This window comes from Danio aesculapii, chromosome 23, assembly GCF_903798145.1.
Source record: "Danio aesculapii chromosome 23, fDanAes4.1, whole genome shotgun sequence".
NCBI classification, from domain to species: Eukaryota; Metazoa; Chordata; class Actinopteri; order Cypriniformes; family Danionidae; genus Danio; species Danio aesculapii.
In genome coordinates this window covers 41,013,132-41,028,552 of record NC_079457.1, presented here as the reverse complement: position 1 = coordinate 41,028,552, position 15,421 = coordinate 41,013,132, and the positions used below count along the sequence as shown (strand labels likewise).

At 37.5% G+C, this 15,421-nt stretch overlaps 1 protein-coding gene across 1 annotated transcript; it reads right to left on the bottom strand.

The window, feature by feature from the left end:
- Positions 1–3,881: 3,881 nt before the first annotated feature.
- Positions 3,882–15,421, bottom strand: atp6ap1lb (ATPase H+ transporting accessory protein 1 like b). The gene is made up of 7 exons (XM_056449240.1): positions 15,232–15,421; positions 11,206–11,246; positions 8,204–8,289; positions 7,675–7,916; positions 6,843–6,893; positions 6,503–6,746; positions 3,882–5,376 (listed from the first exon to the last, which is right to left on the bottom strand). Exons 1-7 carry the CDS (start codon positions 15,330–15,332, stop codon positions 5,140–5,142), a joined length of 1,002 nt encoding a protein of 333 aa, XP_056305215.1. The 5' UTR covers positions 15,333–15,421; the 3' UTR covers positions 3,882–5,139.

The following is a 15,421-nucleotide window of genomic DNA, read 5'->3' as shown; positions in this document are numbered from 1 at the left end:
TTGGGGAAAACCCCTGATATAGGGTCTCTTGATGTAGATGCTGATTTTGAGTACTAGGAAAAAACTAAGATATCATTTTGGATTAATATGTTCAGCATATTTAGGAAGAATCAGATTTGTGTGGGTTCATTGGATTTCCTTCCGAAATTCATCTATTGAGCTATGATTTACTGCAGCTGTTTTTAATGCAGGACATTTTATTATTATTATTTGAAATATCGCATAGGCATTTAGATTTAAGATATCTGACAAATTGAAACAAAATACTTATTTTTTTAACCATCCCTATAATTTAATTTATGAAATATTTAAGTTTTTTTTTTTTCAGTGTGACTGACTTGTGCTGGCTACTTTGTCTACATTTGACCAACTGAGGCAACTGATGTGGAATTAAGAGTTTACCATGCTCAGAGGAAGACTGAAAGGGTTCAAATGGATCTCTTCGTTGTTGTCATGGTGACAGAGCAAACCCGTCTCACTCATAGTTCTTGCCCACGTATGTGCTGACCACACTAAACAGACTGAGAAAAATCAGACTCGATCACAGTGAATATCCCTCGGTTGAAGTGACCTTGTCCAATGCCATCACAATTACCTCGAGTCCTTGAAAGGGATGAGTCATGGTCATAAATCCCATAAGCATCTACAGCTTTTAACAACAACAAAACGAAGCCGTATTTGTCCAAGATTGAATCTAAAAATGGATCTTAGGTGCCTGAATAATTCAGTGTTTTGCAGACTAGATTAGGATGATTATTTCTCTGTCTCGTTCTTTCTCTCAATACCTACACTTAATAATTTCCTGTTCACAATTCCAGTTATTTGTTATTATTTTTTTGTAATGAGGTGTTTTTATGTAAAAAGACCATTTAATATTTGGTCCACTTCCAAACCAATTGTGGTGCAGTTGAATACTGAAATATGAGAACAACATGGACCAGTAACAAACTAAAAATGGGATATGATGTCAAGATGTGACCCTAAATAAAGAGATAATTCTCTAGCATAGCTGTTTTTTCTTATCAAAGTAGTAATGTTGCTCATTACAAGTCAATGCAGGCAATAGAATCATGTCACCTTGCTGCACATCTTCATTTGTTTGTTTGCTTTGGATTGTTTTCGGCATTAAGTTCTATATAAAAGTATGGAACAAATGCCATTAAAATACTAAGCATGTAAAATATTAATGATTAGTTCCCTCTTTTTGGTCTGAAAAAGGATAAATACATCCTAACTTGGTATAAAACAATTAGTAAGTAGCACTCAGCCATGAGTAAACCGACATGATACTGTTTGTATATGCATAACAAAGCCAGACTAAAGCCAGCTGTGAGGCTGTTAGACCCTGCAGGAGATAACATGCGATGCCGTGAGAGTCGGTGGCGCAGGAAGAAGTGCATGTGTGAGTAAAGATTGTTTTGAAGGCAGACAGGTAAACTGTCCCAGTAAGAGGGCAGCGCCGAAGGCTCCTGCTGAGAAGTGTGAGAGGAGAGCAGATGGCAGAAAGGGCAGGAAAAAATCAGACAGGAGGGGGTTGCTGCTTATTCACGACAACAAATGGGACCATAGCAGACAATCAGCAAGATGTGGGTTAGAAAGACAGTAGTGATCCCTACAGCAGTGGTCTGTGTGGCCAGATCACTGTTTTATTAAAGTACATAAAAAATAGCACAACAAGTGCATGCAGTATAGTGATAATATAGCCTAATGTTACACCTCTGGTTCTGCTCACACCGGCACGGAAGGTGGCCACACTAACAAAAACACTGAAGAGCTCAGCCTCTATCTTTAGTCACCTCTTGGGGTCAGGGGAGTGAGGTTTACCTATATGCTCAACCCCCTCAACCTCATTTCCATCTGGGTCACGGCACCAGTATATCCTTGGAAAGCATGCTAGGTAGGCATTCTGACAAGGAGGATTAATGTTGGCATGAAACAAAAGTTAGGATTGTCCTTTTCCACCCCTACCGTGACAGATTCCAATTGAAATGTAGAGTGGTGTTTCATCCGCTTGGAACTAATTGGAAGATGAAAAGATGGACGTTGAAAATTAAATTGTGGACGATTTGAATGCCAGTTTTCACTCAGTTATGGAGGTTTACCTTCCACCAGAATTACTGTCGGCACCCTCTGGTGCAGAATGTTTTTAGATGCCCGATGATGACAAGAAAGAGGAGCTAAATATTACAGATGGAATTTTATCATATTCATTTGAACCACTGCCTTCTCCGAAGGCAGGGCAGAAAGGAGAGACTCACTGATAGCCCCGTCATAAAGGCATTCCATATGACCAGAAGTGAAGAAAAGTTGTTTCGAGGAAGAATGAAGGTTAAGTTATTTAATTAAAGATTGATGAGGGCTAATATTTTTTTTTTTTACAAATTAATGAAGTGCACAGGCACATTGTTTAAAACAAACACTACTGTATGTATATATATATATATATATATATATATATATATATATATATATATATATATATATATATATATATATATATATATATGTATATCTATAAAAAAGAAGAGGACATTTGATTTCATGTGGGCTTTAAAGCTGCTGCCTTGTCAGTCGCTTCAGTGCCCTTTAAGAGGCAAGGGGAGGGAGATTTACTCACACAGCTATTACTAGCTGGCCTCCATTACCTTCATCCCCTAAACCTCACTCCCATCCAGGTCACAACAATAAAATCCCTCTGCTTCTATTTGGTCAAAACAGAAGTCAAATCTTGGAAGGGTTGGCAACACTGAAACATTAAAGACTGCGCCTTTTAGCATCACTTGCTTGTGCACCTCTTTATGCCAGGGAATGAAATTTACCCACATAGCAGCTCTTATTTGAAGACCTCAGTTTCCCCTACCCCCTGGCCATGGCACTATTGTAACCTCTCTGGTTCTATTCTGTAAAATTCAAGACAATATTTGAGAGGTGGGCACACTAACAAGAGTGCCAAAGGTTGCAGCTTCTAACATCAATCACTACTGTGCTTTTTTTAAAGCAAGCGGAGGGTCACCGCACCAATGAAGCAACTCCTGTTCTTTTTTTCTCTGAGTGGATTTAGGTATTTCACACATAAGAGGTGAGCACACTAACAAACATGCCAGTCACCGCAGCCTCTGGTGCACCTTTTGAAGACAGGGTCTCATGAGGTACTGCAAGTTACTCCTGTCCTGAAATTGCCCCCTATAACCTCATTTACTATCCCTTACATTAGGACTAATATAGTCAATTTAAACAAGTCCACCGGAAGAGATTGTGCTGGTTTGATAAATAGATTCGATTTGTTAAAACAAGGATGACCAAACTTAGTCCTGGAGGGCCGGGGTCCTGCAGAAGTTGGCTCCAACTTTAACACACCTGCCTGGAAGTTTCTAGTATACCTAGTAAGAGCTTGATTAGCTGGTTCCGGTATATCTAGTTGGGGTTAGAGCTTAACTCTCCATTACATTGGCCCTCCAGGACTGAGTGTACCACTGAGATCCATCAGGAAGGACAATTTCTAAATAGTCCACTGTTTAAGCGAAAAGGAGCCATTTCAGATACAACCTACTGCAGGATTGCTTTAAAATTACTTTCAGATGTGTTAAATGTAACAGGATAGTGCCCATCTAGAATTGGAGCTGCCCATCCCTGGTCTTACTAGTTGGCCTCTGTTACACTCTGTTCCTATCCAAAACCTCATTCCCATTCAGGTCATGGACCAACGTAACCCTCCCAGTTCTACTTCCACTGAAACAAAAAAGGGTTTTTTCATTAGACGCAGGTACATGCCTTTAATGTCAATTACTAGTGTGCTTCTTAGGACAAGGGAGTATGGTTTACTCATACATCTTCTACTCTTTGGCCTCTGCAACACTAACATATAAAAGCATGACACACTATTTTGATCTGATCACTGTTTATTGTTCAGACTGAGTTGACTGATGTTCAGGAAACTTCTTGTGCACTTCAGTGTGTACGACCATCATTCAAACAAACACATTGCTACCTCCAGTATCAGACGTGCCATGGTAGAGGTTTATCTCTAGTCATTGTCATGCTGCAGGTTATTGTGATAATGAGCTACGGATGTTATAATTGTAGATATAGAGGTATACTGATTATGATACTGAGGGTACACTTACATGAATAATTGTACAGCATTCTTTCAGCATTACCTCACTATAGTTATACAGTCTGTACTATAAATTCTCAAAGGGGTGCTAAATTCATCTATCAGTGCTAATATATTCCAACCTGAAAAGGGACGGCATATAGACCTAGCAATTATGAGATCATATAAAAATTTCCTGTGCAATACATTAGTTTCCGAAGCTTAAAAAAGTTCTTCTTGCTATACGTTTTTTTTACGCACTTAACAATTATAGATCTGAAGGTGCTTAATACTGGAAGTTGGTAAATTACTTAAACAGCAGTTGAATCTAGATCTATGAGAATGTCTAGCTGATCGTTTAAAGCCAATGTGTATATTTATGGAGTTCCTGAATCTAAGCCGTGTAGTTCTGGAATACATAAACAGTATTTTAAGCACTGTACATTTACGCTTTGTTTGTTTGTTTGTACGTTTCGTATTCACATTATTACTGTCAGGTACCCATCAAGGCTGACAAACAGTTTTGCACCACTTTGGCAGTCATAAAACAGTTCTTGTAATTGGCAGATCAGTCTAAGGACTCCATTACTGATGAATGAATTGGTGATTTATGAAGTACTGTAAAAAAAGAAAACCCAGACGACTTCCATAGTCATTGTTTCCGCATCCGCCTCCTTGTCAATTCATAGATTTCTAACCGCAGTACTTGTATCCAGTCAGGGAAGTGCTTTGAAAAGCCCGCCAGAATATGGTGGTCTGTCAAAAGGCAATCTCACAATATTTTGTCCTCATTTCATAGGCTTCCCAGTCCTGGTCCTGGAAAGCCGTGTTCTGTCCAGGTTTTGGCTCCAGCCTGGGTTTTAACACCTGCTTGATCAGGTAATCTCATCCTCTGACTCTAAGAAGTTAGGTTAAGACAGCGATAACAAGAGGATTTCGTGCCAGGCAGAAGGAAGACCAAGAGGACAATGCAGCCATCCAGAATCAGAACTAGCAATCCTTTCCATGCTGGTCTCTTGCTGGTTTCACAGCACTGCCATCACTCCTCAGACACTGTTTTTGTCCGGGAGCTCAGCTTCAGGGGTGCGTGGGAAGTAGACAGTGGTCTTGTGCTCTTCATAACGGTCGATGTGCTTGAGATGGACCACCATGTGCAGGGCGTAGGCCAACACCAGTAGAAGTATCAGAGATGTGATCAGGCCCATCAAGATGGCTGGAGTAAAGAAGGTTGCACAATCACTCGCCGAAGCAAACTTGTTGGACTGGACGTTAAAGGCCTGGATCTGGGAAAAAAAGATACAAAATGAACTTTTTTTGTCTCAGAAAGTTGTAAATAACAAAACATTCCTTTACATTTTTTAAAAACCTAAATCATCAGGTGATTTTGTTGATGGTACTAAATGTCTTTAAAGAGGATATTAAATGGAATCTATTTATAATCTTTTACACTGGGTAGAGTACATAATATTAGTCTGGTTTTGGCAAAGTCTGTTTAGTGTGAGTTGTTGAGAAGATTCATAAACCACCAATTCATCTTATAGTCTAAAATTGGTTGTCCAAGAACGTTCAGGGGTATTGCCAAAGATGCTTCATGATGTCCTGACAAAATGACTAGCATATTTAATTCTTTTTTTCAGTCCGTCATGTAGTGTCATATCTATGGTGTTGATCAACAGGAGAACAGAAACTCAAAGATATCTTTTAACCATGGTTAAAAAAGGAGCAGTGCTAGTAGAAATTTGTAAATATACAAGATTCATCTCCACTTTCAGGTCTTTTGATGACAAAAAAAGCAAGTATAAAACAAACAGGTTTGGTGGCCATTATACGTTTATGATGGTATTGTTTCTGGAAGTCTTGCATAGTTCCACCTCTCTCAATTAAATGATACATGTCATTGAAGATCGCAAGCAATGATTTGCTGGCAAACATTGTGTAGTCTAACATGTTTTTTTTCTTAAGACAAAAATGCATGTGACTACTACACAAAATATTGTGTTGTCTGAACCTGGAATTAAATACAAAGGTTACTAAACCTGGCTTTCTTAAGGTGGTTGCCCACAAAATGTGGCACATCACAATCTTAAAATTTGAGATGCCATTACCATTTTTGTTACCCAAAACACATATAAATAACTTTTTTTTTTAATTCTAAAAAAAAATGTCCACACTGTATAAAACCTTTTGTGGAATGAAAATGGTTCTGTTGATTAAAAAGGTTCTTCACAGATCCATTAATGCCAATAAAGAAGCTTCATTTTTAGAAGAGGTTTTACAGAAGGCTTGTAATATAAATAAACTACAAATAATTGTATTAAATGCCAGCAAAAACCACAAACACTCTCAGACATACAGTGCTGAACTTCAGCAAACTTTTAATAACACTCAAGCACATTTCGCCCCAGCTACCTGAAAATCTGTGAACGTGATGTGCCAGTTTGCCGAGCTGTCAGTGTAGGAGCTGGGCACCAGTAGGGTGTCATATTTCTGTAAGCTGCTGACATGCTGGCAGTGGTAAGAATAGGTGGCGGGGGCATAGACCTCCGTGGCATTGAACGTGGCCTCATGAGTCCAGTTGTAGTGGATGTGAACGCTGTCTAGAGTGAACCAGTTCTGGCCTACTGATTCGTAGAAGGTGTTGGACATCTGAAGCCTTTGCAAAACAGAAAAGAGGAAGTAATTAACTACTGAATGTAATTACAAGATGAATGAGCCAACTTGAGTGCAGGAGAAGAAAAAGAGTGTTTACCTGATGACAAGGCCCTTGATGTCTTCCACATCACCCAAACGCAAAGATAGCCTATAAAATGTAACACTGTCATCAGTTAAGTTAAAAAAACACTATCTATCTATCTATCTATCTATCTATCTATCTATCTATCTATCTATCTATCTATCTATCTATCTATCTATCTATCTATCTGTCTGTCTGTCTGTCTGTCTGTCTGTCTGTCTGTCTGTCTGTCTGTCTGTCTGTCTGTCTGTCTGTCTGTCTGTCCGTCTGTCCGTCTGTCCGTCCATCCATCCATCCATCCATATGTCCATCTGTTCATCTATCTGTCCGTCCGTCCGTCCGTCCGTCCGTCCGTCCGTCTATCTATCTATCTATCTATCTATCTATCTATCTATCTATCTATCTATCTATCTATCTATCTATCTATCTGTGTGTCCATCCATCCATCCATCTGTCTGTCTCTCTATCAACAGCTGAAATTATTTATAGAATTTAAGAAAAATTAATAACTGTTAAAATATCTGTAAATTTCAAGCCAGTTCAATTACTTTTGACTTTTTGTAGCACTGTACATACAGCATAAAATCTACAAAAATCTAACTTATTTAATTAACATTTAACATAAAGCTAGTCAACAAAACTTGTGTTTTTATTGTTTTATGCACTTGATGATTGAATATATATATATATATATATATATATATATATATATATATATATATATATATATATTATATATATATATATATATATATATATATATATATATATATATATATATATATATATATATATATATATATATATATACAGTAAATCTAAGGCAAGAGGCATTTTTAATACATACGTGGCCTTCTCTTTTGTACAAACAGAGCCTTTGGTGTCTACTTGTGCACTGGATCCAAACACCCTCTCTGTAAGGTCCAGGAAAGTGTTGTTCCTGTATCGAATGGCCAGTCTCTTAGCTTTGAACAGGATACAAATCTTGCCGTTGTATGCTACAGTCAGGGGAGAGTAGGGTCCCGAGCTGGTAGACTGTAGTAACTTCCTCTTGGTTCTGGGCTGGGCATGCAGATGCCAACCGTAAGGCTGTTTGAAAATGATAACAGGACAATGAGGCGATGCTATATGGAACATACATTATTAATGGACCTCTCTGATCTCAAATGCTTTCTTACAGGAGGAAACGTTCATGCTTCAAATAGCAGATACTGTATGACTGATATTCCCTGGCCCGCAAATGCATTTTCCTCATAATATGTTATTTCTGAATCAGTCACTGTGTTATGGGTCTTGTAGGATGCTGGGTGAATTAAGGCAGAGATGTTGCTTATGAAAGCCAAGGTCACTTTGACTATCAGGAAAAAATGCAATACCTGCAGTATTCTTCTGAGTGGATTTTCAGCTGCAGGCGAATAACTCTCCTCGTGTGAGGCACTTGGACTCTCAACATGTTCTCCATCTGCATCACAAAACGTTGAAATAGAACAATGGGGGAGATGGCATGGTGAGTTCTTTCAGTGCCGTGAATCACTCCTTTATTTTTAAGCACACAGAGTGAATATGTGAGGGAAATAGCAGTATGAAAGCAAAAACACACACACTTAGAGATGAAACTTATAGAATGTAAGAATCAGCAGAATATGCTGGAAAGCAGCAATAGTGTATTCATTCAATCTGAAAGTTAAAAAAGATTTTGTTTTCATAAACGTTTAAATAAAATGTAATGTTTATTCTGTCATTATACAACTGGAATACTCAGTGTCTTATTCTGTACATTAAATGAATCCCTAATGCCAGTAAGTGGTGATAAATAAGAGTTCTTTTCAGTCAAATGATTTGTTCAAAAACACTGATTCATTCTGCAATAGTGTTTGAGAGTCAGTTCACTTCAATGCCATTGCTCTGTGATATTCAGAGTTGATTGATTGTTTGGTTTGATGCACTTCAAATGTATTTGTGACCTCCCTGTGGCTTTGTTGGCAGCAGGGTTGCCAGGTCCAAAAGAGATTTACAATGACAACTCAAAACCCACACAAAAGGACTAAAACGTGGCCCATATTGCCCTTGTCCAATCAGAATCAATTGCTGGATTTCCACTAATGTAAATGTTTACCATATCTTCTCTGATATTTCGTGATACACATACTGTATTTACATTACTGACTGACTTTCCGCACACCAAACAACACTTCTAATGCTGGGTTCACACCAAACACCTAATTAAGTATTTGCATGAGTAATTTGCATACAAATTCAGTGCAGACATGCAGATAAACGTAAAATACTGCCAGAATTTGCTTCAACCGTGTCTTCCATATCATTTTCAGTGCGGAAAAGTTCACGAGGCGGAAACATGATGACGGTGGTGGCATCACTTGTGGAGCAAAACTAGCAGACTTAAAATACTGTGTCTAAAATGTATGTACAGCAATATTAACTTCATAATTACTAAAACGCAGCATCAAATGTTTTAATTAACCTGGTAGCTCATAAAATATGACAAATTGATAAACATAAGTATGAACTTCTCTGAACAAAATTTAAAGAAATGATTCCAGGACGCAAATACAACTCCAAATCAGTTGGGACAGTATGGAAAATGTAAACAAAAAAGAAAGTAGTGATTTCCAAATTTACGTTGACTTGTATATCATTGCAGGCAATATGAACACAAAATATTTCATGTTTTGTCTGGTCAACTTCATTTCATTTGTAAATACACATCCTTTTCTGTCATTCAAACCTGCAACACATTCCAAAAATGTTGGGACAGGAGCAATTTAGAGCTAGTAATCAGGTAAATTGTTTAAATAATGATGTGATTTGAAACAGGTGATGTCAACAGGTGATTGTAATTATGATCTGGTACAGAAGCAGTATCCAAGAAAGATCTAGTCCTTTGGGAGCAAAGATGGGCCGAGGATCACCAGTTAGCCAACATATAGAAAATGATTGAAATGTTTAAAAACAATGCTCCTCAAAGAAAGACAAAGAGATATTTGGATATTTCACCTTCAACAGTGCATAACACAATTAAAAGATTTAAGAAATCTGTAGGAATGTCAGTCCATAAAGGACAAGGGTGCAAGCCTAAGCTGAACTACCATCTCTGATCCCTTAGGTGGCACCTCATCAAGAATCCTCATTCATCTATAAGTGATATCACCACATGGGACCAGGACTACTTTGGCAATTCTTTGTCAAGTACCACAATATGTAGTTACATTTACAAATGCCAGTAAAAACTGTACTGTGCAAAAAGTAAGCCCTATGTTAACAGTGTCCAAAAGCACCATTGAAGACTTTGGGCTCGGAGGCACCTGGGATGGGCCATCACACAGAGGAGACGTGTACTGTGCTCAGACGAATCAGTATTTCATGTATTTTTTGAGAGAAATGGATGCCATGTGCTCCAGACCAGAGAAGAAAAGGATCATTCGGACTGTTACCGGCAACAAGTCCAAAAGCCAGGGTCTGTCACGGTAAGGGGTTGTGTCAGTGCCCTTAGCAAAGGTAACTTGCACTTCTGTGATGCTTCCTTCTTTTCCAGGGAGGCCCATGCATATTTCAACTAGACAATGCATAAACACATTAAATATGTGTTTATTTAAAAAATGTAAACAAAAAGAGGAACACATTAAATAATGAGCCGTTACTGTATATTGTCTGCAATGAAATACAAATCAAAGTAAGTTTAGAAATCACTTCTTTCTTTTTTTATTTGCGTTTTCCATTTTGTCCCAAGTTTTTCTGATTTATATGAAACTGATTTGCTCAACACTGATTTGTTTAGGAATTGTTTGTCACTAAAATGAGTCAGTCATTGAATTGTTCACTCAATCAGTTCACTTCATTCCGGAAATAAACTCCACTGCTGTGGAGTATTTAGATATGTGTGTTGATTGGTTTTGCTGAATTAAGCTGAATAATGACTGAAACATTAATAAATACAAAATAGTAGAATAGCTGTTGCATATTTTCAGCTGTTTTACATTACAACTATGATCTTTCTATTTTTTTTTTTTTTGCATGATTGACTCTGTTACTCTCCTGTTAAATACCACGAGGCTGCTTTGAAACAATATGTATTGTATAAAGAGATATTAAATAAAGGGGAATTGTATAAAGCATTGTTGGTGGAGCAAATATAGTTAGCATAAAATGATTTGTCTGTTATTTGGTGAACTATTTCATTCAATTTGGCAGCTCACACGAGTTTTAAAAATGTAAAATAATGAACACCAGACTTTTTACTAGTATTATGCACAAAAGTGAACAAAAACTACACAAATCTCACAGCCGAAACTTCAATAAAATGTGAAAAGTTACACAAATAAAGCGAGTAAAATCAAACACTAAAGGAAAAGACACTTACCTGTTCTAATTCTCACAGCTTGGTATGGTGGGACCTCCGAGCTGTGATAGAAAAACAAAGCAGAACAAAAAGAAGGGTTGATCTCTTTGTGTCAGGCTGTGGCCTACTTATCAATGTCTAAGACAGATTTCCCATAGATCCACTCAGCCTGACGCAGCGCTGATGCATGACCACAAGTCTGACATCTTCAGTCCAGATTAGTGTCTCAAGAGAAGACAAGACATTTAGTTGGAATGGCATGATTCTCACGTGCTTAGCGTCAACAAAGTGTGGGCTGAAAATGACTTAATGACACCTAGCACATGTATATTTATCCCGTGCCACCTCGTCCCTCACACTGGAACTTGCTGGATTATCCTAAGATGAACCGTTTATACGTCTAATCACAGAGATAATGAGCTTGGCGGCGCAATCTCCTAAACCCTTATTAAGAATCTGCCGCCCCATCCGGGAGAAGGCATCCCGCTGTGTGAATGTGTTGACGTTCTAGATTAAGGCCTGTTCACCTTCAGCAGAGTCAGTAGGGTGTGCGATTGCGAACGGGAGCATCAGATGAACCTGGTTCACTCTCTAGGTTCGTCTGCTACACTGACATTTGCTGCTTCGAGCTTTGTGATCATGTAAGAGATTAAGGAATACAGGAAAACATCAGACTTGTGGGGAAAATAAACAGATTAGTGCATGGAGCATTCAAGTTCATTCGGTTGCTAAGTGCGATATGTGGGATGGCATATTGACTCGTAAAACCGCTGTAATCCAATCAAGGGGACAATATGGCACAAATGCAGGTGTGAAAACTGAAAAAAACATAAATAGAGAGATTTGGAACTAGATTTGTACTATCTTACTGGAAAAATAAATAGATAAAAATAATGTAAGCATAGAAGTGATGTATAAAAATCTCTAGAACAGTGTGTGTTCCTTTTTCAGCTTCTTAGGTAGTTCTGCTGAAATATACTAACCAAACACAGTGTAAGCACGGAAATAACATATACAGTACAAATGACTCCAGAATATGCTTTTTCTGCTTTCCATGTAGTTCAAAATAATCTAAGTATAGAAATTATATTTTAAAAAGCCTCTAGAACTACTTTTGTAAAACCTTTCCATGTACAAAAACAATGTAAGCATTGAAATGCTAAAGCTAAAGCTACATTTGTACAGTTTGTCTTATAACTGTTTCATTATGTCAATGAAATAAACACCAAAAAACTAACAAACAAACAATAAAAAACTATGTTAGAAATTTCATATAATATTGACTTCTGCTTAAAAGCTCTCAAACTTAATATGAAAATTGTTTTAATTCCTTAAATTTCTACTAAAAATAAATAAATAAAGCAATGAAATGATGTATAAAATGACATATAAAGGGCTCTATAACAGGGGACCCCAAACTTTTCAGCCCATGACCCCCAAAATATCTATGCCAGTGATTTGCGACCCCCAATATCCTCTGAGGTGGTATAAAATATTTAAACCTTGCACACAGCAGCGCACACATACCAATAGGCCCAAGTCTATTCATCCTTTAATTTTGGAGAACGCCACTAGGAGACTATCCTCCATGTTCAGTTGTGGCGTGTAATTATTTTTAATGTACATGAGTGTCATAAATGTGTCAGAAAGTTTAACCTGGTGCCATAAAATCAATGTGCTACATCTGACACCATTGCTGTGTCTTTAATATAACATAATGACCCCAGGAGTCGCAAAAATTCGAGAGGCTGATGATGGCTTTGTATTTGCATGTTGTTTTTTCAATGTTAATTATTAACATGTTAACAGTCTTACTATTAACTACTATTTTGTTCTTATAGATAAATACGGTCATTCTAATAGTTTAACAAAATTAATTTGATATTTGGAAATCACCAAGCGACCCTCCCCTCATTGTTCCACGATCCTCACTTTGGGGACCACTGCTCTAGAACTAGATTTGTATTGTAAACACTAAAACCATTGTGAGCATTAAAGTGATACATAAAAATGACCTGGAACAACATTTAAGTGTTTATCTTAAGATATAGTTCTGCTAAAATAGCAGAATAAAAATGACACTATAAACAACGCATGTCTAATAGTGATAAAAAATAACATATAAAGAGCTCTAGAAATACCTCTGTACATTATTTCTGCGCTCTGAGTAGTTAAAAAATAATAACTAAAAATAAGTTAAATAAATGTAGGTCTATAAAAATGACATCTAAAGAGCTCAAGAACCACATGTGAACACTTTTCCTTCTATCTGGGTAGTCCTTCTCAATCAGTCAATCAATAAAAACAAATGAATAAAATGAATGAATAAATGGCTAATAAACATCTCTAGAAGCACATTTGTACATGTTTCTCTGGTTTCCAGGTATAGTTCTGCTAAAAAGAAACCCTCAAAACAGCAAATGTGGTCTTGAGAGGCCTGCTGAGGAGTGTGTGTGCGTGCACGAGGAGTGACTCTCGCCTTTGTTCTAATGCCAGTTTACCGAGGTCAGCAGCTGAATACTGCGCTGCTGTCATTGGTTATGGCTGGACACAGTAGCCTAAGTGCTGAATTGAGCATTTATGTAATGAAAAGCAGCGCTTACACTATGTCTTCACCTCACTGCCACTGTCAGAGCTCAATATCATCTCTCGCATATATAGATTATAGGTTTAGCATACAGATTAGCACAGTGCACTAGCACGGTACTCTATAAACACCTCAAGGCATTAAAATAGATTTGTCTATTTAATGGTAATAAGATTACAGCCTTTGATTCCACTCGCTTCCTTTGTGGGCCATAGGTTTTTGTTTGCCATATACATTGACCCTGAGAAACTTGAGAAAGGTTGTAAACAACTCAACATTTCGACTCCTAAGACACATTTCTGGACTAACAAGATCCCCAATGTTTCGACAGCCTGCAATGCTGCTCTTATCCCTATAAATCCTAAGCTTTAGATCTATCTAGGGAGGGATGGGCAAGTTGGTTGTTTACCATAGATGCGGTTTATAGAACTAAAGGAAGACATATCGGCCTCTATTATATAATATATTCACATGAATTATTCATATATTCTGATGTAAAGGCATGGATAAGTAAACAATTCCAGCAGGTAACAGATAGCAAAGAACGATGACTTGATTCCTGAAATGTAATTTCAAATTAAAGTCAGAAAAACATTCAGGTTTATCTTATCGATAACAAAACAATAGCAATACAGCAATAAAAGCCCCACATATTAAAATCCATCATCATCCAGCCTATCAACTAAGCAATAAATAAACAAGTTTGCTTATGTTTATCATAAACATACTCTACACGGTACAAAAAAGAGCTACCGGAATGCCAGCTAACACATGCAGCTATCATTTGAGATACACAATTATTTAATTACAATTTTAACAGAAATGTTTTGAAACTATTTGTTATATTTGTGTTTTTAGGAGGGAATTTATTAATTTACTAATGTAATTATTCTAATCACTCTCTCTATATATAATTACTTGTTCTCATACAGAAATGTCAGATATTACTGCTAAATATATAATATTAACCAAATAACAAACAATTCTAAAAGACCATATTTATGCTATTCCTGATCTGATCTGAGTAAAGGAATTCAGCAACAGTAAAAGTGACAAAAAAACTGATTGTAACTATTCTGTATCTTCAAAGATGCGCATATAGTCAGGAATCTGACTTCTTTCTTTTGTTTCTTGGAGAAGCATCTGTAAACTGACTCCTACAGACACTGGATGGGGTCTGCCTGCTGTCCCATTGTCATAGCCATGATTGCATGCCTTGTAGTTACAAAGCAGAAAAACTGCAGCAAAACCCCAACACAATCTGCATCTAGAGCCTACAAACGTCAAATGGACGCGCGAGTTCTACGAATGCTGTTTCAACATTTTCTAACAAACAACATATTTTTTTTTCTTGGTGTCTCTTGGCCACTGTAAAAGACTAAGACAAGTGCATCAGCTGCACAGCATCACTGCCCCATCATTCCCCCTCCCCACGCTAGAGCTGAAAGCGCAGCTCTTACCTCCTGTCCAGGATCGCAGGCACTTGATCGAAGGGCAAAGACAGAGAGATAAACACACACAGTAACAGAGAAAAAAACAGGAAAAGCTTGTGTTTAGCCATTGAGACAATCTGACGAGACTGCCAGAGATGAGGTCTGCTTCATAATCTGCTCTGAACGCACATCCCTAAACCTGGGCTCTGTGACGGGC

Bases quoted from the DNA above. Each gene is read 5' to 3' on its own strand.
- atp6ap1lb (XM_056449240.1), bottom strand. From the start codon at position 15,332: ATGGCTAAACACAAGCTTTTCCTGTTTTTTTCTCTGTTACTGTGTGTG. The intron at 11,247-15,231 runs GTAAGAGCTGCG...TTTCTATCACAG, and splicing joins CCTGCGATCCTGGACAGGAG to CTCGGAGGTCCCACCATACC. The intron at 6,747-6,842 runs GTAAACACTCTT...TGTTTTGCAAAG, and splicing joins ATCAAGGGCCTTGTCATCAG to GCTTCAGATGTCCAACACCT.